Source organism: Scomber scombrus, chromosome 9, assembly GCF_963691925.1.
Source record: "Scomber scombrus chromosome 9, fScoSco1.1, whole genome shotgun sequence".
NCBI classification, from domain to species: Eukaryota; Metazoa; Chordata; class Actinopteri; order Scombriformes; family Scombridae; genus Scomber; species Scomber scombrus.
Genome location: NC_084978.1, coordinates 16,181,528 through 16,206,218, shown reverse-complemented (window position 1 = coordinate 16,206,218; position 24,691 = coordinate 16,181,528). Strand labels below are relative to the sequence as shown.

At 39.4% G+C, this 24,691-nt stretch overlaps 2 protein-coding genes across 5 annotated transcripts in view; one reads left to right on the top strand and one right to left on the bottom strand.

Moving 5' to 3' along the window:
* slc16a2 (solute carrier family 16 member 2) overlaps positions 1-24,691 on the top strand; it is a 399,269-nt gene that overhangs the window by 175,222 nt on the left and 199,356 nt on the right. The window lies entirely within an intron of this gene.
* The window catches only part of mid2 (midline 2), a 96,648-nt gene that overhangs the window by 65,157 nt on the left and 6,800 nt on the right, over positions 1-24,691 (bottom strand). For all 4 annotated transcript variants that reach the window (XM_062425379.1, XM_062425378.1, XM_062425377.1 and 1 more), the window contains one exon: positions 2,803-3,683. In XM_062425379.1, coding sequence (XP_062281363.1) covers positions 2,803-3,627 — 825 coding nt within the window. In that variant the 5' untranslated portion in view covers positions 3,628-3,683. The remainder of the gene's footprint in view (positions 1-2,802; positions 3,684-24,691) is intronic.

The following is a 24,691-nucleotide window of genomic DNA, read 5'->3' as shown; positions in this document are numbered from 1 at the left end:
CTCTTAGTGTCACATTGCAGGTGTCTCATGCTGAGTGCACACAACACAAACTTCAGCTTCCTAAATGTGTCTCCCCAGCCTCTGAAGGGGCTGTTCGGCTGCCACAAAATGTACTGAAATTACTTCCACAGCAGCAGGTGATGAGATATTCACTGTTACAACAGAAAGCAAGTGGTTTCCATGAATCTGATTGTGTGAAAACAAATTAAAAAATCTAATGCGCAGTACCTTTGAGCTGTAGTCTTTTAAACATATCAAAGTAAGAAAACTATTACTGAAGTTTGCCAATTATAAGACACAAATGCCTTTGCATCTGAGCAAAGAGCTCTGCTGAACAGCTGCCTGGGGAATTAACTCACTTCCTTGCAGTTTCAGCTGTGCCACATTTTGTCTGGCACTTGTTGGCATTGTGTCTCCTGAAATATCCACCCTCCTTGCCTAAGGGAAGCTTACCTTCCCCTCATATGTCATCTTGTGACACTGCTGCTCCCAGAGTACACAGCAGACAGAGGAAATAAAGTGCAGGTTAATACAGAAGTCAAAGATCAAATGCAGCCAGAGGCAACCGAGCAATATTGACTACTGGCCAATTATAATATCCTATTTGGGAATTACAAAATATGAATCAATACTGGTATATGACTGAAAATGTAATCAAGAGTCTTTCAATCAAACTGTCTCAGACAGAAAAAGAAATAGAGGAAAAAGAGAATTCAGATGAAGGCACACACCACTTCTTGACCTATATCTTCCATGATTAGCTATGCACAAATAGGACTTCCTCTCCTCTGCCTTGCCATGAGTGAGAAGCAGATTATAAGTTAGCTGCCACTGCCACTGCCACTGGAGAGCTGAGCTGGAGCTTGGACTGTGGCTGGTCTTCTCCCAGATTTGAAGTAGATTGGGGATTTCAAAGTCAAGCAAGTTCAAAGCCTTGGCTGGGGAACGTTCAAAAGAACCACAGCCAGCCATGAAGTGGAGAGGAAAGGAGGGGGAGCGCTAGCTACTTACAGTAAACTCTCCCACAGTCAGCAGACAATGAGGAGGGGGTGGTACAAAACATATGTAAATGCTAGTGAAAATAAACCCTGTGCTCCTGTGGATGAAGTTGATGAGAGGTGCTGAGCAGGTGGAATTTTGTTGACATGTTTTGCTGACAAAACTGACAGTGAGAAGTTCTCTAACCTAAATCACCAGTAATACAGAATGTGGGATTGCGTTTTCTCTAAAATCAAACTGATGTTGCAATTGAGAACATCACTGTTGTTGTGTGAGACCCGATGAGATGGATTTTTGCCCTGGGGACAGAAAACATCCATAGAATTTCCTTAATCACGCTGACTTTGTAGATTTACAGTTTTAAGTACAAAGGATCATGTCTTCAAATAGAGGATTTAATCTTTAAAAAGGAAGTTAATCTACGTAATGATATGTCAAGTAGTTTATAGTATGTAGTGCTTCTTTCTCACAATGCAGTGTCAGTGACAACACAGAACCCCTGCAATTTTCACCCCTTACACATTATGCTTTCAGATAGTGACATACAAGTTAACTCTAACAGACACAGGGAAAATACCTGAGCCTGCATCTCTACATAAAAAAAAAATATCTGGGCATAATGTGAATTCCACTAGCTACATTAACATGTACAGATAAGCTTTAAGTTTACTGCTTTTACTGTTTTTGCAGACACATTAATACAAAGCATCAAAGCAAAGTCACTGTTCTTTTATCCCTGAGTATGCTAATTTTGCTAGACACTGTTCAGTAGCGGTACCACCTTTAGTACACAGAATTATTCTATCAATTGGTTGATTGCACTAATAAGGATTCATTCACAGAGTATCACAGGGTGCATGAAAACTGCTGAACTGGCACAGGGACAGTAATCATTGTTTTCCTTTATGCCAGTAAACAAAGACAGAAACAGGTAACAAACACAGAAGAATGTCTTTTCTGTAAAGAACTGTGCTATCAACTAATTTAAAAAAAAGCTTGTTTTCAGTCAGTTACACTACATATTTGAATCTGACTTTTATTCTTCCTGTTTTTGGGAAAGAAATGCCTAAAGAGGTATATAGATACACACAAAGTGAGACAATCATGATTATATGTACACATGCTCAACACACACTCATGGTAAAAGTTTTTAGGCCAGCTGATTCCGGCAGGCTGCTTTAGGTCTTTAGAGGTGGAATTAGCTCCAGCTAGTGCCTCTCTCTCTGTTGTTTTTCACCCTGATTCAGCAGTCCTGGTCTTTACGCAGAGCCTCTGAAAGCTCAGCGGCCACAGGGAATGCCAGCTCATCGACTATTATAATGACGGCCTCCCTATTGCTCTCCGTCTCTCTCTGCCCTTCTCACCAGCACACCATCCCAATTGTCTCTCTCTCTTTGCGATCTGTCTTTCTGTCCTTCTTGCTGAACAAAGGCTGGTGTGAGTGTGCAGGATGCAATTGTGGCAGCACTAAAAGTTCACAGTCAACAGAAAGGCACAAAATGGATATCCCCATGGTAGGCATGGATGGATGGATGCAAGATTTTGCTGTTTGGCAAACTGCAAACAAAGATCTAAAAATGAATGTTACAGGCTAAAAATGAGAACCTCATTATGAGAACGGCAGTAGCTTCAAAGCTCAAGAGTAAATAATCATCATTTTTCAATCTGATCCTGTTCCAGGTGTGACTTACCTTGCTGCACAAACACAGAAGTCAAACAAGAAAAATAGGGGCAACACAATGACAATGTTGCTGATAATCTTATCGCATGCTTTGTAAACTGAAGGAGACATGGAGGACTAACCTTGAGCTTGTCAAAGCGTTCAGTGAGTGAGGACACCTGGTGCTCTCGGTGGCGCCCCACCAGCTTGCAGAGGGCACAAATGAGCTGGTCATCAACCAAACAATACATGTTGACCTTCTCATTCTCATGCTCCAGGCAGGTGAGGCCGCGAATGTGAGTGTCTGGCACTGGCTCCACCAGGCGGTGACTGGTGAAGGGTTTCTTATTTGGGTGTGTTGCGCGCAAGCAGCGGTCGCAGTATGATACCTCACATGTGACACACGTTTTAACGGCCTCACGCGGTGGATCCTGCTCACAGAACTGGCAGCTGATACGCGGATCCATCTTAGCCACGACAGCTGGGCTGTGGTTGGCGTTGGTGTGATTGGAGTGATTGGTGTGGTTGGCGTGCGGATGGGAGTGGCTGGAAGTGGCCGGACTGCTGCGGGCACTACTTCCACTTGTGCCACCACCACCGCCGCCAATTGTTCCAGCTATTGTTCCGCTAATGGTGGCGGTGTAGGGCCGCTGCGGCTGCAGGCGTCGGCTCTCTGTTGGGGAGTTGGGGCCGCTAAGGGAGGCCTTTTGAAAGCGGTCAATGATGTTCTGCAGCGTCACATTGCGCTTAAGGCCCTCCAGGCCGCGGTGATTCAGCGTGATGACGTAACGGCACGTGGGGCACTGAAAGGCTGATATGGACTCGAGGGGCTTGCTGGTGGAGCAGTGAGAAACCAGGATACGGTGGGCGCAGTTAAAGCACAGGCTGTGGGCACAGGGCAAGAGCAGGGGGTCTTCAAACAACTCCAGGCAGATCGGGCAGGTCAGCTCAGACTCCAGTGTTTCCATCTTCAATTGAACCAATCTAAAGGTGACATCAAATCCCACGGAAGCTGGTCAGTTACCTGCGACAAGAAGGAAAAGATAGGTATGAGTTTTTACAGTAAATATTTAAATAGGAACTACAATTTACAGTATTTTTGTTCTTGGGAAATGTTTTATTGAATAGTGCGGTAGGAAATGTACACGTCATTAATCTGTCCATTCACCCATTTCAGATTTTAAATGAATCACTCATGAGTTATTAGCTAGGTAAGAAGGGCTCGCTTGTACAAATTCAGCTGAAACATCACTAACACACCATCTTCTAATTATATTTTAGCCTCACATCCTGGACAACTTCTGACTACACATCCTATTGCAGCCTTTTACACACGATTACGGTGGGTCATATGGTAAATATAAATTAAGTGAAGAGAATGACAGATAAAAGGAGAGACAGATGAACAGCAGCAGAGAAGGATTTAGAGGAACCTGCAGAAAACTTGTAGAGGACACCCCTCTCATTCCTCAGATTGAAAGCTATTCATTCTTCCTAATCCAGTTTCCTTCCATTTCCTTTCCATTTTCTTTCTCTGGATCACCAATAACTTTGCAATATGAACAGCTCAACTTTTGAGACAGTGTCCCAAAAAACAATTTCAAGTGGGACAGTGAAAACAGTGTCTGAGCAAAACAAGAAAATTGATTTGAGATCCCCTTCCTCTTTCTCGAAGCCCTCCAAATCTCAGTATCTTGCAAGCTGCATATCAAGCTGTCTCTTCTGGGAGGCCTTAAAACCACTGACATGAGAAATCACCAATAACCCCCCTCCTTGCCCTGCTGATTCAGTGGCACAAGAGCACAGCTCACAGTTGCTCTCTATCCTTTTAAAGACATAAAGCAGACACCGTGAAACTATAGTATTAAACCGGACGACCTCAGATAGCTGACAGTGACAGTTTCATTAAGCAAGGTTGTTCCTGAAAGACTGCCCTCGTCTCCCTCTGCATCAGTCATGCAGGAATTACTGATGACTGGGTTTTAGTGGTTATGACTAATCAAAAACTACTTTTCACTCCTGGGACTGGGTCTTTACTCTACTCATGTGAGTGACCTATCTGAACCTTTGGCCACAGAGTGCAATATATTACTCAACATTAGAAGTGTGCCCATTTTCTGTAAAATCATCATCATTCAATCAATTGCATTGTCGGTCTATCTTTTGTCTGATTAGATAAGTCTTCTTGGCTTTTTACGCATAAAGTTATTATTGCATCTTCATATCGCACAACCATACTCAAGCAACTTTAAACTGACCAAACATGCATTTCACCTTTTCTTTTTCAACATTATTGCACTTTGGCCTTGCTACTTGCAACTATAAGAAAGCAATTATATGTTCTGTGCCTTAATCAGATAAACCTGATTCTTGATGGATAACAAAATTCAGAAGCTGTTGGTAAAACATCATGCTAAAGTGACGAGACACATTCCACCTTATTCCTCATATTAAAGAATATTAAGTTAGCTCTGCCATTCACAGCCCATTTGCAATAACTATTGTGTTGACACCATCCTAACGTGTGTGCATTCAGTTGCATAGTGAACTAAACATTACACTGCAACACATAATCTCTGAAACCAGCGAAGTACCATCTGGAGACAGGGCGACTACTGTATATGAAGACAGAAACAGACCTCAAAGGCTCAAACTCATTTGCACTAACAAAAGTCTCCTCCCTTCTGCTGCACCAGAACCATGCCTTGACATTGAGCTGTGTTCAAAGCAAACATGATTTGAGCAGCAGCTAAGTGCTCAGAAAAGGCACTCGACTGAAGAGAGCAGTTATAAGCATGCAGCGGATTCATTATAAAATTCATTATCTGGAAAAGAAATAAATAACTGCTTGGAACCAATCAGGCAGATATAACACTGATAAAAAGGCAATGGGCATTGTTCATGTGTGCAAATAAATGTGTGTGTGTGTGTGTGTGTGTGTGTGTGTGTGTGTGTGTGTGTGTGTGTGTGTGTGTGTGTGTGTGTGTGTGTGTGTGTGTGTGTGTGAAGGTGTGAAGGTTTTTATCTGTGAGAAAGCAGTGACTGTGGCTGTGCACACATGCACACATAATGTCCTTCTTCAATATTCACCTTGGCTGCTATTTATCAGATGCTTTATGTGGTTGTTACCATAGAGCCTGGCCATGTTATGGATATAGAGAGAGCTCAGTGGCAAGCGGTGAAGCATGTGGTTCCACTTCATCAAACCAGCAATACATCTAATTTATCTCCACTGTGTCAGAGAGTTGATAATCAGTGGCAGACAAATGGAAATAAAATAAATAAAAACATAATAATAGATAACAAGATAAACAGGATATGGAGGGAGGTGATGAAGGCAGGCAAGGACAACCCTTACAACCATTTGATGACAAATAAGGTCACCTGCCACCTAAGTTAGTAGACCCAAGGTACAAATATGACATAATTCTCCACATAAATCTTTAGTCTTTGCTTTGCATAAAACTGCTTTTTCATTTTCATTTGATTTGCCTTTTACAGATTATTTCTTCAGTTGTTTTATCAAGACAAGCTAATTTTATTTTTTATTGTATTCTTTATAATATAACATTTTCATTGCTACAACATTTTCTACACTGTCTATTAAAACACCTATCTGTAAAATTAAAGAAATAATAGTGATTAAATATTTTCACAAGGAATGAAGTCCTCACTGAGAGCAACAGTTAAGCTCCACATGACTGCTCTTTCAGTAAGCTATGTCAACATCAGGAAACAAGGCGCACATTCATTAACCTTCTCCGGACATGCAGTGATTCAAGATCATCAGGTCATCACACGACCACATGAACTTTACTCTAGAATCAGGTAAAAGTGATACCAACTATGCACAATGTCTTTTCATCACACCAAAAATCTAGTCAAACAATACTTTCTTATAACTCTTTCAGTATTTGACAAATAAAACAAAGGAAGTAACACAATGCCCACAGTTCCCTTCTCACTTACAGAAATAAACCCGGTGTCATTACTACAAATATGCTGTGGAATTGTACATCTATCAAGAAAGCTGTATCGCCACAAGAAAACAATCAGAGACCGAAAAAGAATCAAAACACTCAATTATTAAGCTAATCAAATTAATAGAAATAAGTGCTTCACCGTTTTGCTGAACATTTACAATTGTCCAATTCAATTGTTGACTGAATCAGCAGTCTTACTTTATTCTCTAGGACAGAGCTCAACAGTGCTGCTTATGCTGATGTTAATGTGACTGTGTTTAATGGAGCATGGTGTTATAATTAACACCAAGCTTTAACACACCATCAGCAGGCCCATTAAGCTTTAGCTATGTCACTCTGGGGAAACAACACGGGCTATGATAGGAGCCACTTAGGGACCGAATGTCTAGCTTCACGGTAAAGGTGTCATGCAGACAAGCTGGCACTCACACATTCACACATTCACCAAAAAAGCCTGACGAGAAAACATACGCACACAGTTAGAGCTACACATTCCCAAGCACAAACTTTTTCTGACTCATTGTCTCTCTTCATCTGCCATACTTGTTAAGGTGAAGTGTCCCATCTGGAAGGAGAACAGCTTGAGCTGTTGCTTAAGGGGGAAAAAAACACACAAAAGAGGAATAGAGGCATACACCCAAAGTCACATACACACAGACATAAAGCTGTATGATACTCACTCTGATCTACTGTGCTGATTATTGTAGCAAGATTTTTTGGTCTCACTCAGAGCTTTTAGTGAAACAGATTAATAAAAAAACAACAAGGACATTATTGATGATTCATTAGTCCATCGGAGGAGGAGATGGTGGATACATACATTTTTTAGTACACACCCACCCCCCACCGACCCATCCACCCACACACACACACACACACACACACGATATGTTGTACTAGCAAAGCAGACAATCAAGCATGGTCAACTCTCACTTCTACTTAAGAAGTGTCATGGAGGTCAAAAGATTTAGGTCATGAAGTGATGCTGACCAATGGCTGTAAAGGAAACATTTTATGCTATAAATGTGTGCTGCATAATTATTATTAGTTATTGGGAAAAGTGGTTTATGTAGCCTCAATAAACTGACATAAATACTTGATTAAAAACACTATTCTTAATTCTGATTTGCAATACAATTTTATGAACCAAATGGAATTGTGTAGTATGTATCTGTTTATGGAGGTATTTTTATCCTTCAGTTAGATGCAATACATATGGAAATAGTAATGCATTCCACCACACATTTATAAGACAAGACCTTGGGGAATGCCCCAACATAGAAAACACTGAAGTCACTAAAGAAACAATAAAAGAGGTTGTTTATTTTAAAGTCAATCACAGCCCCCTGAGTCTATGGTTGGATATGTATGAATTCACTTTGTTAACGCATGCATCAGTCGAGAGAAAAGGCATTTGTGGAACAAAGATGATTATCCTTGTATAAACAATCTACTTGTAAAAACCAAATTGCTCCCCTCTGATTTACAGTAGTACAGCTGGAGAGCCAAAACTGGAGCTTAATGGACACCTGATGATGTTGGGATGAAGTGGCAACAGTCAAAATAAGTGCGTCCTCACTGCAGCAGTTATATTTACCTCTTAACGGAGTATTGTTAAGAGGACAATGACTCAATTCCTGTAATACTCAAGATGCAACCTTCAGGGCAGAAAAATGAAGCAAATGTAGAAGTGTCAAAAACTGCAGTTCCTCAAATGGCCACCTGAGGCTGGCTCCCAATTGACCCAAATGTGCAACATTACAGCAAAAATAAACATGTTTGCAGCCTGGTACAAAAACCGTTTTGGTGTCTATAGCTAATTTTAATCTAATCTAATCTGACAAAACACTTTTTTACCTTTTCAAACCTTAAAAAGTTGAAAATACAACACATACTGTGTAAGGCCACAAGCAATAACTCCTATTTATTTCACGGATGAACGTTAACATCAAGATACAAAGAGACATGCTGAGGTGCAACCAGAGCCAGATGTTAGACATCTATCACTGAGACTTCTTCATGGAGAGAAGAGCAGAATAAACGATTACTCCCAGGAGAGGCTAATCTTCAGTGCAAGTTACTGTAGATTACACAGGTTTGAACAATCTAAACCCTATGGGTTTAGGGTTAAGTATCCCTAAACCAAACGCATCAACACAGAGCCAGCTGATGACACACGTAAACATACATAGTGAAGTATACTCTGAGCCCTTGACCACAACTTCAGCACCAGTAGTCTTCATCAGTGGCAACTGATTTTTAATGTCACATCTACAGTGTATCTGCCACCCCACATTACCAACACCCCTAATCTCTCTATCTGCACTCACAGTACTCTCTCTTCCCTAAGTGTACCTCGAATATATCCATCTTCAGCTGTCAATCACAGGTTTATCACAGTAAAGGAAGAAGAGCAGAAAATCACATAGCTGAGGTTTAAAGGCGACAGTAAACAACAGCAGCAGGGAGTCTGCGGTCTTCTTTTTGAAGGGGCTTTGGAAATCACGCCCTGATACATCACCATGTTTATCCCTGTGAAACATTAAAGCAGGGACAAATACATTTGTATTCTCATTATGGGAAAATGCAATCATATTGTCATGAATGAAATTTGTTTTTGTAGTCAAGTGCTTTTTGGTATAGAAGGTTTGCTTAAACACACAGCTTAAAGAATAGTTAATTAAAGCCATAGGCAGTGAGATAATTTACCATACATTTACAATGTTTCTGAATATACTGCAGGTGATGGAAAAATACAAATTAAGGCAAAACTTCCCTGAAGATTGAAGGAATTAAGAACTCTAACAACTAATTTGCCAACCATTTAACCACTAAGCTGAAGCAAAGCAGTGTCTGCATGTATTACATGTCATGTTGACACACAGAAGTTATTGATGTGTCAACTTGTTCGACATTTTGTGGAATACTTCTATTTGCTTTTTTGGAGAGAGTTATATGAAATGATCGGTACCACGGATATGTCTGTTGTAAGCTAAATATGAAGCTACACTCAGTTAGCGCACAGACATTAAGTGGGGAAAACAGCCAACACAAATCTTTCTAAAGGATGAAAAAATATACCAGCATCTCTAAAGCTAATTAATTATCACACTATATCTTGCTTGTTTATTCAGTACAAAAACCAAAGTGTGAAAATAACCTGTTATGACAGCTCCTTAAAAGTGCAGCAAAAACATTTTGATTGCCCCTTGATGGCTGACTGCAGTATAGGTCATTTTTTAGATAAGTCTGATAAGGATGTGATGTTGTGATCGACAGCTGTGACAGCTGCTGTCAAACCTCCGCCCGACTCTACTGCACAGACTGTGGCTCCAAATGATTTCACACAAGCAAGATGGAATCTCTTCGAAAAGAGATAATTTGGCTTCAGTTTTGTAAAGCGGTAGGAAGTGGAGATGTGTCATCCATATTTATATACAGTTAATGAGTAAGGGGTTCCCTCTGTTTGCCTGGAAACCTCAACGTGACAACAAACTTGTTTTTGTATGGATTTAACAAATTAATAAAACTTGTTTATTAGTGAGCTTTAGAGGTGCTGTTAGCTGGATTTAGTTACCTTTGGACAGAACCAGTCTAGCTGTTTCGTTTTAACCTGTTGCCATGCTTTTTGCTGTATAAACATTAGAGTGGTATTTATCTTCTCTCAACAAGAAAGCAAATAAGCTTAAATCTCAACATTCTTAACTGTTTTTTTAAAGGAATAGTATGAACTATAAGTTTTACTATATGTTGTTGCAAGAAAAATGGCGATAACATCATATTTGGTCAAACATTACTTTAATGTTGTCACCCCACTATGTAGTTCAATAGCTGTTAGCTAGAGGTCTGTTAGAGGGCAACTGCATTCATGGCCATAAGGTTGATTCTCCACAGTAGTTTGAGGCTAAACAAAGCCAGATGACTATTTAACTGACAAGCCCAGGCTGTAGTCTGTGACCTCAGTCTACTGTGGACCTGTTGTTGAGCAGTGAGCATTCCACAAATAGCTTGAAATGTTTTAATGGTGAAGGAAAATGGTAAAATATAGCACGCTAAGATGGTGGTTGGATTTCTCTCTCCGCATCACACTCTTGTCTCTCTCTCCCCCTAAAACAAGGAGCTTTCATTCATTACTTTATGAGGTAACCAAATACCACGCCTGCGGCCAACACGTGTCTTTGCAGAGAATAGCTGGCCTGTTTGTGCAATGTTGGTAAATCACACTTTCACACCCATTTTCTTTTTTCTTTTTTTTTTTGGTGGGGAAATAGTACTAATCAAAGGTGCACACATAAAAATGACTCACAAAAACACCCTAAGGTACCACTGCTGCATGAATACTTTCATTAGTGACAGTGTTTGCATACATAACTCTCAAGCCCTGGCCCTAAAATGTGGCATTACCCCTAATCACCTCAGCTGAGCATTTAAACCAGAAAGAAATGGGACATTGTTTGAGTGGATTCAGTAGAATTCACTTACAATAGTGGACTGAGATTCTGACATTTTTGGAGGGCAATTTATTTGAGCAAGTGGGGTTAAAAATACCCACAAGCATAAGACAAATGTCAGGACCAGGCACTACTGAGTTTAACAAACACTGAGAGACTACAGTTATTCAACGCTATGCTTTTGGAAAAAGGAAATGGGACAGCCCCAAAAATATCCTCCAGCTGACCAGAACACACCAAAACTGTACTTATGATTATATAAGAGGGATCAAGTAGCGCATTAAACTTGTTGTGTTACATTTCCGTGCAGTGTTTGACAGGAGCCATGTGTCCACATGCAGCTGCTTCAAAAAGGAATGTTTTAGTATATGAGAATCTGGCCTGGTTTCCCCTCATCTTTTCCTCTTTTCTTCCTCTAATCTCACTTGTCTTCCTGCCTCCACTTGCCCAATCTTTCCTCTCTGTCCCTTTCTGTCGTCTCTTCCTGATTTTCTTTCTTTTTCTCTCTCTGCAGCAGCCCTCAGACCAGGCTGTTTTCATCAAACATGTGATTCCTATTCATAGAATGTAAACAGTAATGCAGCCAAGCCGGTGTTTCCATTTCGCATTCGGTGCAGTTGAGCAGACTGGCTTCAGTTTAACCCTGTCACTGCCGTATTGGAGCAGACAGCTCTTATTACAAAATAACTTTATGATAACAAAATTATAGGCTGCAGCGAAGTTATTAAATCGCCTATATCATATATCATGTTTGCCATTATCAATTTAGGATAGCTGTTTTTAAGTTGAATGTTTTGTTTAGTTACCATCCTTTTGCAAAGATTGATTCTGTAATTAATGCATTGTATATACTGTAGTTTCAAATCATTTAGTCACTGCGACTCCAGTGCGACTACCTATAAGGGAAACATTTTATTTAATATAATATATATACTATATTTATTTATTTAATAAAACACACACACACACACACACACACACACATTACAAAATCCACTTTTTCAATTCTAGCAAACATCTAACAGTCTTCAAGGTCAGCCTACACCCTTCCACCACATCAGTGGAGTATGAAAAAGGCACCAAGCAGAGATCACTCACTGTACCAGTTTGCTTTTCCAGTCCCTGGTTCCCAGTGTTAGCTCTTGATGGGAAAACATGGGCTGGGACTTTTCTGGGGGACAAATTACCTCTGTTCACCTCACTGTGTCTCAAATTGATCACATGGTAAACTCTCATTATCATTTTACACACATTTAGCATGAGTGGTATTGGCACAGTATACCGAAATGGTGTTCTGGTTTAGTTATTGACATCATAGATGTCATTCAAGGTCAAGCTCGGCATTGACATGATTTATCACCTGTCAATATATTCATATTTTGATGAAATACTGATATTGAAAAATATGTCACAAACAGGTAGGTAGCACAAATATGAGGATACTTTAACATTATTTATGATATAATACCTTCATACCGTTGAGACCTCATTATACACTGTACTGTACTGAAATGATGTCTTACATTTTAGCATCATTTTAAAAATGTGTTCAAATGATCTGGAAAGGAAATTACCATGATCTATGGTTAAAACCCACTATAAAAAATACTGTAATACATACAAGCTGCATGTTTGTCTGACCACATATATTTAAATGGGATTTTGAATCCTGCCATTATGCCCAAATATTGTATAAAATTAGCTGTACTTGTGCATTGGAGATAATATTCACTTCTTTGTCATTTATACATGTCATGTTTGCCTTATGCATGACTTCTCATTCAGATGTGTCTCACAATAAATGGACCCATATGACTTTCCAGGCTTGAGTGCACTTGTGTGTCATTTTCACAGCCATATTTGTCTCTTATTTGACTGCCTGTCAGCAGTGCTGATGATGGCTCTATTGTGTGAAGGACATTGCTGCTGATGCAAGACAGTGAAAAAAAAAAAACAATCAGTTCTTGTTAAGCACAAGGCCATGTTGGACTTGCTAATTGGTTTAAGACATTTATACATGAAAGCAGAATTAAATAAGATTTCCAATGAGTTGTACCAGTCAGGAGAACACACCTCCTCTCTTCTACCTTCCACTTAATACTTCTGCCTGTTACAGCTTGGCAGCTTGTGGGTAATAAAGTTAATACTGTCAGACGTCGTCTCATCAGCTCTTTTTGCTGCGGTGGAGAGCCTTATCGGGGCTCAAAACAACACTGTGTAGCAACCATGCCCCTGCCTCACTTTACGCCGCTTCCATTATTCATGTGTATTTGCCCAGGTGAGAACAAACCCGGGATCAGAAGTTGGCAGAACAGCTTATTAGATATTTAGACGCGGCTGAGCATGTTGGAAAGAGGAAAAGATGAAGACAGAGAGAGAACAGAGGTGCTGCTAACTGTCAACAAAGGCAGAAATGTAAAGCAGCAATGTAATGTTGAAGCAGGCTTCAAGCTCACTGGCTAGTGTTTGGGTTGTGAACTGACCTCCAATATCAAATTCTTCTGGCAGGTATAAATAAAATGGACAATATCATGTAATTCCTCTTTTCAAATATGTTCACAGAATTTGGATACCACTACAGTTACAGATACTGTTTACAACTGACCAGGACGAGTAGAGCTGGTCCAAAACTATATGAACGACATGACACGTTCATACTAAACGATATATTACTCCAACTGGACTCCCTGAATTGTACTTCATTGTCTCTGACACATCACACAATCACCCATATACCCCTGTGTGGTTTTCAGACTGAATGCCCAGTTATAAATCAATAAAATGTCTTTTCATAAGGTAGCTCAGTCTCTTCTTTACTATCCACATCTTGTTTTGTCTCATTGTTTTGGTGCTTCTTGCAGTTTGCAGTTGTTTTTAAGCCTCCATTTGGTTGCTGAAGTTTGTTCTCGTACAGAAAAAAAAATACTGACTAACATTTCCAAAGCCAGTTCACCTTGAACATTTGTCTAAGAGCTGAAGCATTGATTTGGTTTTACTTCCTATGACTAAACTCAGTAATATTTTGGAATGAAATGATTCTCCTGCATGCACTGATGAAACTGTGATGACATAAAAATGAGATGATGAACTGAAAATGCGCACACTGCAGAGCTTGAGAAATCTATTGTCTTGCCTTACAGAAAACAAACGCTTGTATTTACAGTTGATGCCAATTCAGCTTCAATTTTTCTATATTTTCATTTGACTGTGTGTGTGTGTAGTTAATGGCTTACCTTTTACTGGAATTTTCTATAAATATGCAAATGTCCTGCAGATCGTGTGAAAGGCAATCTAGGCACCACATAAACAGCATCCTAAGCTTCTGAAGAGAGGATCTTTTCAGGGGAAACTGCATTCCCGGCCCCTATACGCCTATATTAGACCAGAAAGACTGTCAAGAAAACAATCACCTGATGTATGAAGATTGATGACATATTCTTAAAAAGTTGTATCATTGTGAAAAAATTGCTGACACCTTTAAATGCATTGTATTTGTGCTCTAAATGAGCAAACTAACTGACCTGTAATGCGCCAGCCACTTTATCAATAACCTGCCAAAAGCATATGATGTTGTCCAAGCTGTTGTTATTGATTTTTACAGAAGACTTACAAATCGATACAAAGGTTTCAAAATCCTGACAATCCTATTTATTTGACACATATCCAAGAAAGAATACTTGTGTTTGTGAGCTGCAATGAATTTGTATTTTCCTCTTCAATGTCTTTCTAAAGATACAAAATCAGAATCTATCAGGAAGAGAAAAACATATAGTATTTTGCGGCTAGTTTCGGCTTGTGTGTATTGATAAAACTAAGATGAAGGAAATTCTTAATGAAAGAATGTCTTGGTGGTTGATGTGTGTGTGCTACCTTGTATGCCTGCTGTTTCCTAAATCTGCCTACACTGGCAGCTGGGGTTCAATCTTCCAAACTGTCTGCACATCCTGCCAGCCGAGAAAAATACATTTATACGCTTGATACAAAAGATAGTACAGATGAAAGACTTGTTGGAGTTGTCTCGGCTGAATCATCCGTAACCCCATTACACACAGTCAGAGCAACTAACCTCATTTTGGGGACGACTTAACTTCCCTTCCTCCCTCTCTCCATAGATTTGGGAGGAGGAAAAAAAACAGTCTGAAATGAAAAAAATGAAATAGAAGATTCAATATTTTAAACTGTAGATGGATTTTCCATTCCCGTGCTACTGTCCTCAGCGTAGACCCTAAGGCCACACCTCATGCTGCATGTGGTAGGACCACAGCTATACACAGGCTGCATTTAGCCAGATGCGTTGGGAAATTTTTGCAACCATTAAATTAAACTGAACTGGACCGAGCTGTCAACAGTGAGAATAGGCTTCTTGACCAAAAGCTATTAAACGCAAGGTTTCTTGCTTTAAGTACAGCATTCACCTTGGGTCAAAATCTGCCCCCCCGCCCCCCAAACAAATTACATCCACCTCCATCTACATCCAAGGGGCCACTTTCAATTTAATAAAGGTGCCATTAATAAAGCAGTATGTGTTGCTGATGTGTTACTAGGTTTTCAATTATTCATGATGACCAGGTGTCAGAGAGAGGGAGATAAAAAAAAAAGCATAAGTAAACCGAAGGAGATGAAAACACAGGGAGGTCAAGAGAAATCAGCTCACACACAGAGAGAAAAAAAAAAGAAGAGCAATAAAGACAGAGAGACAGGAGGAGAGGTGGGAGACCTTGCTTCCAGTGTGACCCCAGGGAGGGGGTTCCTGTCCTCTATCTTGCTCTTGCACTACAAAGTCAGAGCCTTCTATTTATACAGCACTGTAATGTTTGGCATTTCCTTCGAGGGGGGAAGAGTATGAGCCATTGTTTTCTTTGGCTGCTGTTCGATTGGCTCTGCAGGCTCCATGCGTTGAAATGTCAGCAGCTTGTAGCTCTATTTCTTCGATCAGCCTTATTAATCACCGATAAACATCCATTTGTTCCTTTTCGAGATGGGAAATCTTATTATCATGAGTATAGAACATAAATGGTGTTTCATAACACAATGGATGAGTTCAGACAACCATTTGACGGATCAAAGGGTTTTTTTTTCTCCGTCCTTTGTGAAATATTGATATGAGACATGCTGAAGGCTGCTGGTGTGTGATCTGCTCAACGAGCTAATGCTAGCACCATGCTAACAACAAACTAAAAGACATTTTACTGTTTTATACAGTAAAAACAAATCACAATAAAGAAATAGGCACACAAAAGTGTAATAACTTCATCAATTTGACATTTGATTGGCCTATGGGCTCCCCATCTGGGGTTACGATACATAACCAATAGTAGCTAATTGGCACATGGTTTTCTATGTGCTGTTCCTGTGTCTGACTTCCTTCTGGCTTGATCTGCTATGTGCAGTTTGAAAGTAGTGCCCAAACCTTACGAAAGTTGAACAAATTTAGGCCTTGTGGATCTAATATGAGTGAAGATTCAGCAATTGGATTGCTTGATTCTCTCTGGCTTTAAATGTTTTCAGTAACAGCATTTTGTGCACTGCTAAGGTGAAATAAGTTAGAATTTACTCAGTTAACTGCAGTTGGACCCTTTTGTGGGGCTGAGTGCTGGTGGTGTCTCGCCTACAGAGAATACACAATGTCATAATTGAAGACATATTCCATGTTCATTTTGACAGAAAACAGCATGGTAACATATACATATAAATGCAATGAATTGGTGTTAGGGTTAGGTTTCCTGTTTCACTTGTTGCACTTGAGTATTGTTCAATGTACAGCAGGTTAAGTCTTTGAAAATGAAATGTCTAATTTGACATTTTCAAATGGTTAGAAAACTGCATTTCAATTTTAATAGTGAGTTAATTATTGCTTGTATAAATGGAAAATCAGGTTACATTGTTTATATTAATTTTAATTTTTCAAATATGAATTCACATCTTAATATTGTTCATGTGTTCAAGTGCGACTTTGAAAATTAAATGTCATGTATTGCATTTTCATTTTAACTTAACTTAAATCACTTAAATGTTATGTTGTGCTATGTTAAACAATTATAATACTATTGTGGAATTATATTTTCACGTCTACGTTATTGGTTTAACAGTCTCATATAGGCTTCCATACACATTTGTCATTTGCAGTTTTTCATTTGCAATTCCAAGAAGTCGGTCAGCAGACAACTTCACTGACAAAGAGGAAAATGCTAGGAATGTAATGTAATAATGGCATTCTTTTCTTTAATCACCTCAAATAACTCATCACTGGAGGTATGAACACAGGATTTCTTTGCCTTTTTTCCCATCGCTGACTTTTCAGTGCTGCCACACATACTGTACTGACAATTCAAATGGTCTTTTTAACAAATAAAACCACATAAAATACAATTGTATCATAGTATGCATCCAACATTTTAATGGAAACCAAGAAAAAAGTCAGCATTTTCCAGGTGATCTAGGATGTGGAGTTAGCTCTCACACAAACCCGAAAACATTTTGAATAATGTGTTTGTGAGCTGAGAAAACAAAAACATGACTCTTCCCTTGCTGTAAGCCCCACAACCCAAGCCAACACAAATCAATAGGTTGTTAGTTAAACAATAGCTGCCCAACATTGCTGCATTTTAAAAATAGCTGGTCCCCAGGGCACAGCAAAACCAAAGAGAATACTTGTGAAGGTTAACAATGCCTACTGCTACATCAATATTGAGCTGAAATGACTGACTAAACAAGAGCATAGTCCAAAGGCTTTCTCACAGGAGGCAGGTTCACAGGAACCCTTACTCCTCATAATGATGGGTCTGGATATAATAGCCAACTTCAGTGGAACAATTTCACATTTTAAGCAGCTAAAAGTGATAAAATATAACCTTCAGCAGGCACTGACAGATGATAAACATTTAGCAGAAGGTCTTAGAAGAATATCAGAGATTTCTACGAATCTCTGTAAATAACCAGCTATTCATCAGGGAGCAGAGAGGGAAAGAAAAGCAGCTTTTAGAGAGAATGCCTGCTGGGTGGATGAGTGTGTATGATGAAAGTATGTATGTGAGCGCATGAGTCAATCAAGAAATATGTATTTTCTATCCTCTACCCCATGACTTTTTGTCTTTGGTCTGTGCTCTGTGTAGCTATTTAACCTTCTGCAGAATCTTCCAAACATCCTTGAAGCTCAAAAATTCTTTTTTTCATGCCTCCTCCTGTTTACACCTACCCTCTCAATCTGTCTCTTTATAGTTATTTCTCTCTCTCTGCCTCCACTTTCCATGCTCAGTCACTCTTTTTTTATAAAAACTGCATCCCGGCTTGTGCTGGCTTTACCATGGTGAGTAGAAATGTTCATTACAGCAAGCTACAGGCCCTGTTAAATGGCTCAAAAAGGAAAGGAGTGAGTTAGTAACAGGTTTCCACTATAGTTGGACGTGAGAAATCTTTATGAAAACAATCTTGTGATGCAGTGGCATGTGAAATTAGTTTGAGATGTTTTTTTCTGGTACACTGCTTTAAATATATATCCTCAGATAACTCATGAAATATTTAGAAATATACTAAACAATTTCATAATTCAGAAATTCAGTGACCACTGCAAACCAGAGAAACAGCACAATATTTTGATGTTAAACTATGCATGTATTTAGCCCTGGCTCACACCACTCCCAGCATCACTCTCTGGGCTGAGCTCCCCACCTCCACAACCTCTACAGCTCCTGTATCCAAGCGAGAGGAGGTGTAATACTCCACCCAGGAGGGAGCTTTCTGGGGTGGGCAGCATGACAGCAGAGTTGGGCCTGATCCCAGGTTCCTGGTGCCAGCAGGTTAGATCATGGGAAACATGTGTGATACTGTAGGAGTATACACAAGCAGCTGGCTGTTAACTAGCACAGTGGGAGGTTGGCCGCCCTCCTCAGCCTCAGCTGCTGTTAGGGTGGGGTGGAAAAGACCCCTCTCTCTTCCCATCTGGGTTAGTTCTTAGAATTTAGACTCCTGTTTTGAGGTATATTGAGGTTTGCATGCTTCAGAGAAAGAGTACACAACTACAATGAGTTTTGTTTGGTTAAAACCATTACCACCTGGTAAATTTAAACTATTGATTTCTCTGTCAAAATTAAATTAATTACAAGTTTAATTTTCAATTGTTTTTAATTTCCCACAGTGTCAAAGCTCTTCTCATTTACCCATTTCCTACATCATACAGTATCTAACCAAACATCTGAATTAAGCTGTTTTCAATTCAGTTCAATTTGAAATGTTCACTTCAAGGTGATCTCTGTTAATGTAATAAGGACCATCTAAGCAATTGCCTGCACACTGAAATTAACCATCCTGCTAACTGACTGAGACTCACATTTTGAAGCATCTTGGTGTCACTGGAGTTCAAGTTATATTTTTCACACCTCCCAAAACTCACTGAAACAGTGGAGGAAATTCCTTAGAATTTCAATTAGCCCTTTAAAAGTTCCTGGTGTGAATGCAGCTTTAAAATGAGAGATTTTTGTTGTGGTCAATGTATCTTTCCAATTAGGTTAAATCTATAGAGTTATCTGGCTAATCAAGTTTCAAAGGGCACAGCCTTTAAACCAATTGACTTCAGCTGCAGCAGGAGCAATGGCAGGCAATTGATTATTATTTTTTGCCTCATGGGATTCCCTTTGTGCACACTGTTGCCTTGTAATGCTATCCAAACTCTCTGGACATTCAGCCAGCCGTTGCCTCAGGGGAACACATCCAATAAAGCTTTAATGAAGTCAGTGACAGATCTTTGGAAACACATCTCTGGAGTAGAGCTTTTAATTTGTTGCATATATACTCCACAACATCATTTATTTATTGTAAATGTAATCTGTTAGCCTCGTGTACAACACTTGTGTATATGGTAATACAATGTCATTAATCTCAATTCAAGAAGTTTGTACTAGATGACACACTGAGATGAGACAGTGAGATAAAAAAAGGAAAGAAAATGCAGCCACAGACAGGAATAAAAATATAGCAGCAAAATAAGTAAAAACAAAAAACTTAATTAAAAATAAAAACAAAAGAGATGGCTCTTTATGTTTATTGTGGGCTCATGTTTTTCACTGTTCTCCAAACTCTATTTCTTGGATTAGAGAGTCCCAGACTGAGTTCTGCTGCTTAATTGGTTTTCACTGGTTCACCTTTTGGGATTGGACCACGACATGTTCTCTGTCACTGCCAGTTTGTCATCTGAGCTAGCCTTACACACATGTAAAAGTCATAATAAGCAATGGTTCATATCATGTGATACATTTCTGGCCCTCCAATGCTTGAGTTACAGAAGAAAACATATCACATTAGGCCTAAAATATGTTTTGCTTTAGTAAGCAACTAGAGATTTATATCTTCTTTGTGGTCTGTAGTGGTATTGCAATAAGTGTGTTAACTTCTGGTACCATGTTTTCTTCCCAAATATGCCCACAAACCACTTTTGTTCCTACCACACTGTTGTCTGCAGAGGCCAGCCAAAAACTTGAAGACTGAGTTTTAGCTCTAATATATCTAGAGGACATCCGCTAAGGATTGATTGAGCAAAACAGCCGGAAGCCGAAGCAATCCGCAGACTATGGGAAGTGGATTAGACCATGATGGGAATGAGGACCACATTTGGTTTTCAGCTCTGACTGGTAAAAAACTGACCAAATTGAATGAAAAGTCATTTCGGTCTTTGATGCCCCTAGTCAGAGCAAATGTTTATTTATTTTTGTCAGACTGCAGAAAGCAAAATGAAATCTGTAGGCTGGCTTTAGAAGGCTAATAGTTTTGTATACAAGCCTTTGCATTGCATTGGAGGGCAAATCCAAAAGCATTAATTTGTGTTAGCTGCATTACCAAAGAACATACGCTTTTCTTCAGCATTTCCCACCAAGTGCTTTGCCATACTTCTGTACGCCCTGTTCTGCACAGATAGTGTTGCATGGCAGTTGACCAGCTGGGTGCCACTGTTTAGTCCCAGTCTGAAACTGACTTCAAACAGTTGTGTGGCCTTCTGTCTGTCTAACCATGACACTGAGATATGTTTAATTCCTAACCAGTATAATCATAAAATAACATTAATATTGCTTTTGGCCAGAAGGAGAAAATTAAGCAGTGTGGTGCTGAGCACAAGTACTCTTTGCTGGGTGACAGACTATGCCTCTTTTGGCAGGGACCTTCATTGCACTGAGTTCAAAGATTAGATCAAAGGAGTCTGGAGACAAAAAGTAGGAGGCAATCTGTCACACACATACAGCCATGCCATGCCAGCCTGAACACCCACATTCAATCCCAACATAAGTTCTAAAATCACATAGAAACCATTTCCTCTATTAATGAAAGCTCTCCAATCAAGACCTAACAATCTGTTAGTTGATTCAGTTCTTGTACATTACATGATTAATTCATACTGTTTTCATTATGAGAAAATGTTGTTAATAAATGCATCTGACAAATCATAAAGATGTTGAGTTAAGGTTAGGGTCTTGATTTAATACATAAAGATGTCAGCAGTGACTTTCAAAAACAAACAAAAAAATGTTTTATTAACATTTAGCCAAAACCATAATCTTTCACTGACCCTAACCACTGTTTCCGAAACCTAACCACATGTGACTCAGGATATAAACCTTTGTCTCTGGCGTCAAAACCCTGCTTTTCATCCTCCCACCAAGTGCCCGTAACACTTAATTCATTCAAAAAATCATAATCCAAGCTGTGATTACTTGTGGTACAACAAAGAGAAAACATTATAATATATGACCTTATTGCTAGGAGACATTTTTTACTGTTGTTTGTCACTCTGCCAGTTATTGCCATTTATTTGTGACGCATAGTCATAAATAATTGGCAACAGCAAATGTCAGTCTCTTTTAAAACAGTGGCTGGTTAGGGAGCAGGAATGTAAAGTGTTCCTCCTGTTCTGACACTTCCCATTTAACATAGCTACTGGCCATGATTTCTTATCTGCTAGGTCATCTCTTGTGGTTAATATGAAGCTTGTTAAGGATCTCTGTTGGTTATTTGTACTTCTTTTACTTTGATATGTAGATATATCGTATTTTGAAAACATGCCTTTATCTATAGTGTCTCACAACAACCTGAAGAGCATTCACTACTGTGATTATTTTTGCTTCTGTGCTCACTTTTGTACCAAACTAAAATCTTCTTTCACCATCAGTCTAACATTTGCAAATACAGAAGGGTTTTTTCTCAGCTCATTTACTATCCATATGTGCACAAACAATTTGGCTGAGGGTAAAAACGTTTCATTAAAGGGGCCATGTCTGCTCGCTGACATGATTTATTGGAACCACTGAGAAGAATTAGTGGAATTTCTGTGGTCTGGATTTGTTGTAAAGCTGGGACACTGTGACGAATGGTTAGGCGTGGATTGGAGGGCAGGGATTTTAAAAACATCAGGGGTGAGAATTCATGGCTTCATGACACCTTAAAGCACACACACCCACACACCCCCCCCCCCCCCCCCCCACACACACACACACACACACTAAGTGTGTGAAAGGATACTGAACAGTATATTTTAAACAAAGGTGTTCAAGGACTTTTGAGGACCTGAAAAGACAGGGAGTAAAATATAATTTAAGATCTAATAAGTACTTGCAGACACCTTGACACATGAGCTAAATGTTTTAAGTCACCTAATGAGAAAATGTCCAGAGGGCAATCAGTAATCTTTTTTTATATACAATGAGCACTATGTGAAGTTGGGACAAAGTGAGGCCAATTACATATCTGCTGCTGTTTTCTTCTGTTTAGCAGACTGTGTTATTAACCTTGTTTTGGTCAGATTGTTGCACTCACTGCAGAAGAAGTCACACGATTTAAAGTATTCTAGTATTCAGTAATTCTGTAAAGAGAAAGCTTCTTAACCTTGCACATGCACGCACACACACGTACCCAGAGCTGCATTGTGCTTTTGTATGTCTCTCTTTCTAGAGCTACTCAGAGACTCAGAGTGTTGGATGGAAGGAGAGAGGCAGGAGACAGATGATGATGTGTGGATAAACCAAGAGTGGGGAAAATGAGAGACACTCAGAATGAAAGAAGGAAAGGAGGGAAGGAGAAAGAGAGACCAAAGGAAAACACACCTAAAGATAGACATGCTGTCACGTAAGAGAACGTATGGCCTTTGCAGATATAAATGGCAGCCTACTGTATAGCATTGACTCTGTTTAAAGATGGAAGCACACATGAGTGTGCTGATGTGTAATTGGCCTGATGAGTCATGTCAAGTAATGGTATGAGACAGGGCAACTCCAGGGTTTTTTAGTAAAAAAAAGAAAACAGAAAAAAATATGGAGCAGGTAAACATGTATTGTGTAAAGTGTATTAATCTGAAAATAGGACTTAAGATTCAGTAATGAGGCACACAGAAGCTTTCAATAAAGTTTAAACCCAAATAAAACTACTCCAGAGCTATTTCAACCTGGCAGGCATTCATCTCATAACAGTGATAACCATCTCTGTTAATACTACCCAACACTTCAGCATACAGCGGTACTCAAAGCAGCCTGACAAATAACACATTCCCTCATATTGTCAGCTGAGCTCAGCAGGATATCAGAACACGGTTCAGTTCAGTGTTTGGCATTCAGCTCTGCAGGAGCTGAATTATGTGTAGTGACACTTCAACCCTTTCCTGACAACTAATTCTCAGACACCTGCATACTTTGACACTACCCAGTAGTAGATTGGCTTTTGGTTTTAAAGTCAGTGTTGCTTTGAATCAGCTGAAAACCAATGGGAAAGATTTCATAAGAACTGACACATGTATTTCTGTCAAAATATGATAATTAAAGGAATCAGTCATCTCAGCAGGAACCTTAAAATATGTCACACAATGTCCAAGGAAAAAACATGTAACATTTAATGAATGCTATAAAGATATTATTGAACAATAAGCACATTAATACTCTTAATGTGAGTATTTCAGGAATTTGTATCATTGAATGCAATACAGTTAAAATCACAATAACTCACTATGAGACGCATTATAAAGATGAATAAAAACTGTTTGGGCTCCTGCTTTTTGTTGGAAGAATATCTATCAAGCTGGAGGTTTATTCTTAAATGACATAAGAACCCTTATGTTTTCATCATTCCTAACAAAAATGTGATGAAATGCAAATAACCAAAGAGTCTGTGTTTCATGGCACAGAAAGCCTGCAGCTCCCCAACAAAGCCTGTAAAAACCCTAAAATAAGCAGAGGCATACACGTGCTTGTTAAAACTGCTCCACATGTTTTGCATGGCAGCAACACATGAATCTCTCAGCTGAATCATTCTAACAACAACAGTCTGGATCCTTTGTACAACAGAGGTGCCCACACTAGGGTCCGGGGCCACCCTGTGGTCTTTTGGGAGTTAGGTGACCCACAGCAGAATGCAGAACAAATACACTATAAATATAATAACGAATGAGATAAATAAATACAGTTTTAATGTAATGTTTCACTGACAAAATCAGTGTCTCCACATGAGGCTGTTGCCCAATTTGGTAGCCTATCAAATCAACAACAACCATCATAAACCCTGTGCCAGCTATGGCACAACATCAGATAGGGTCCGTGCGTCCCCACGGGATCGCAGACATGAAAACGCAT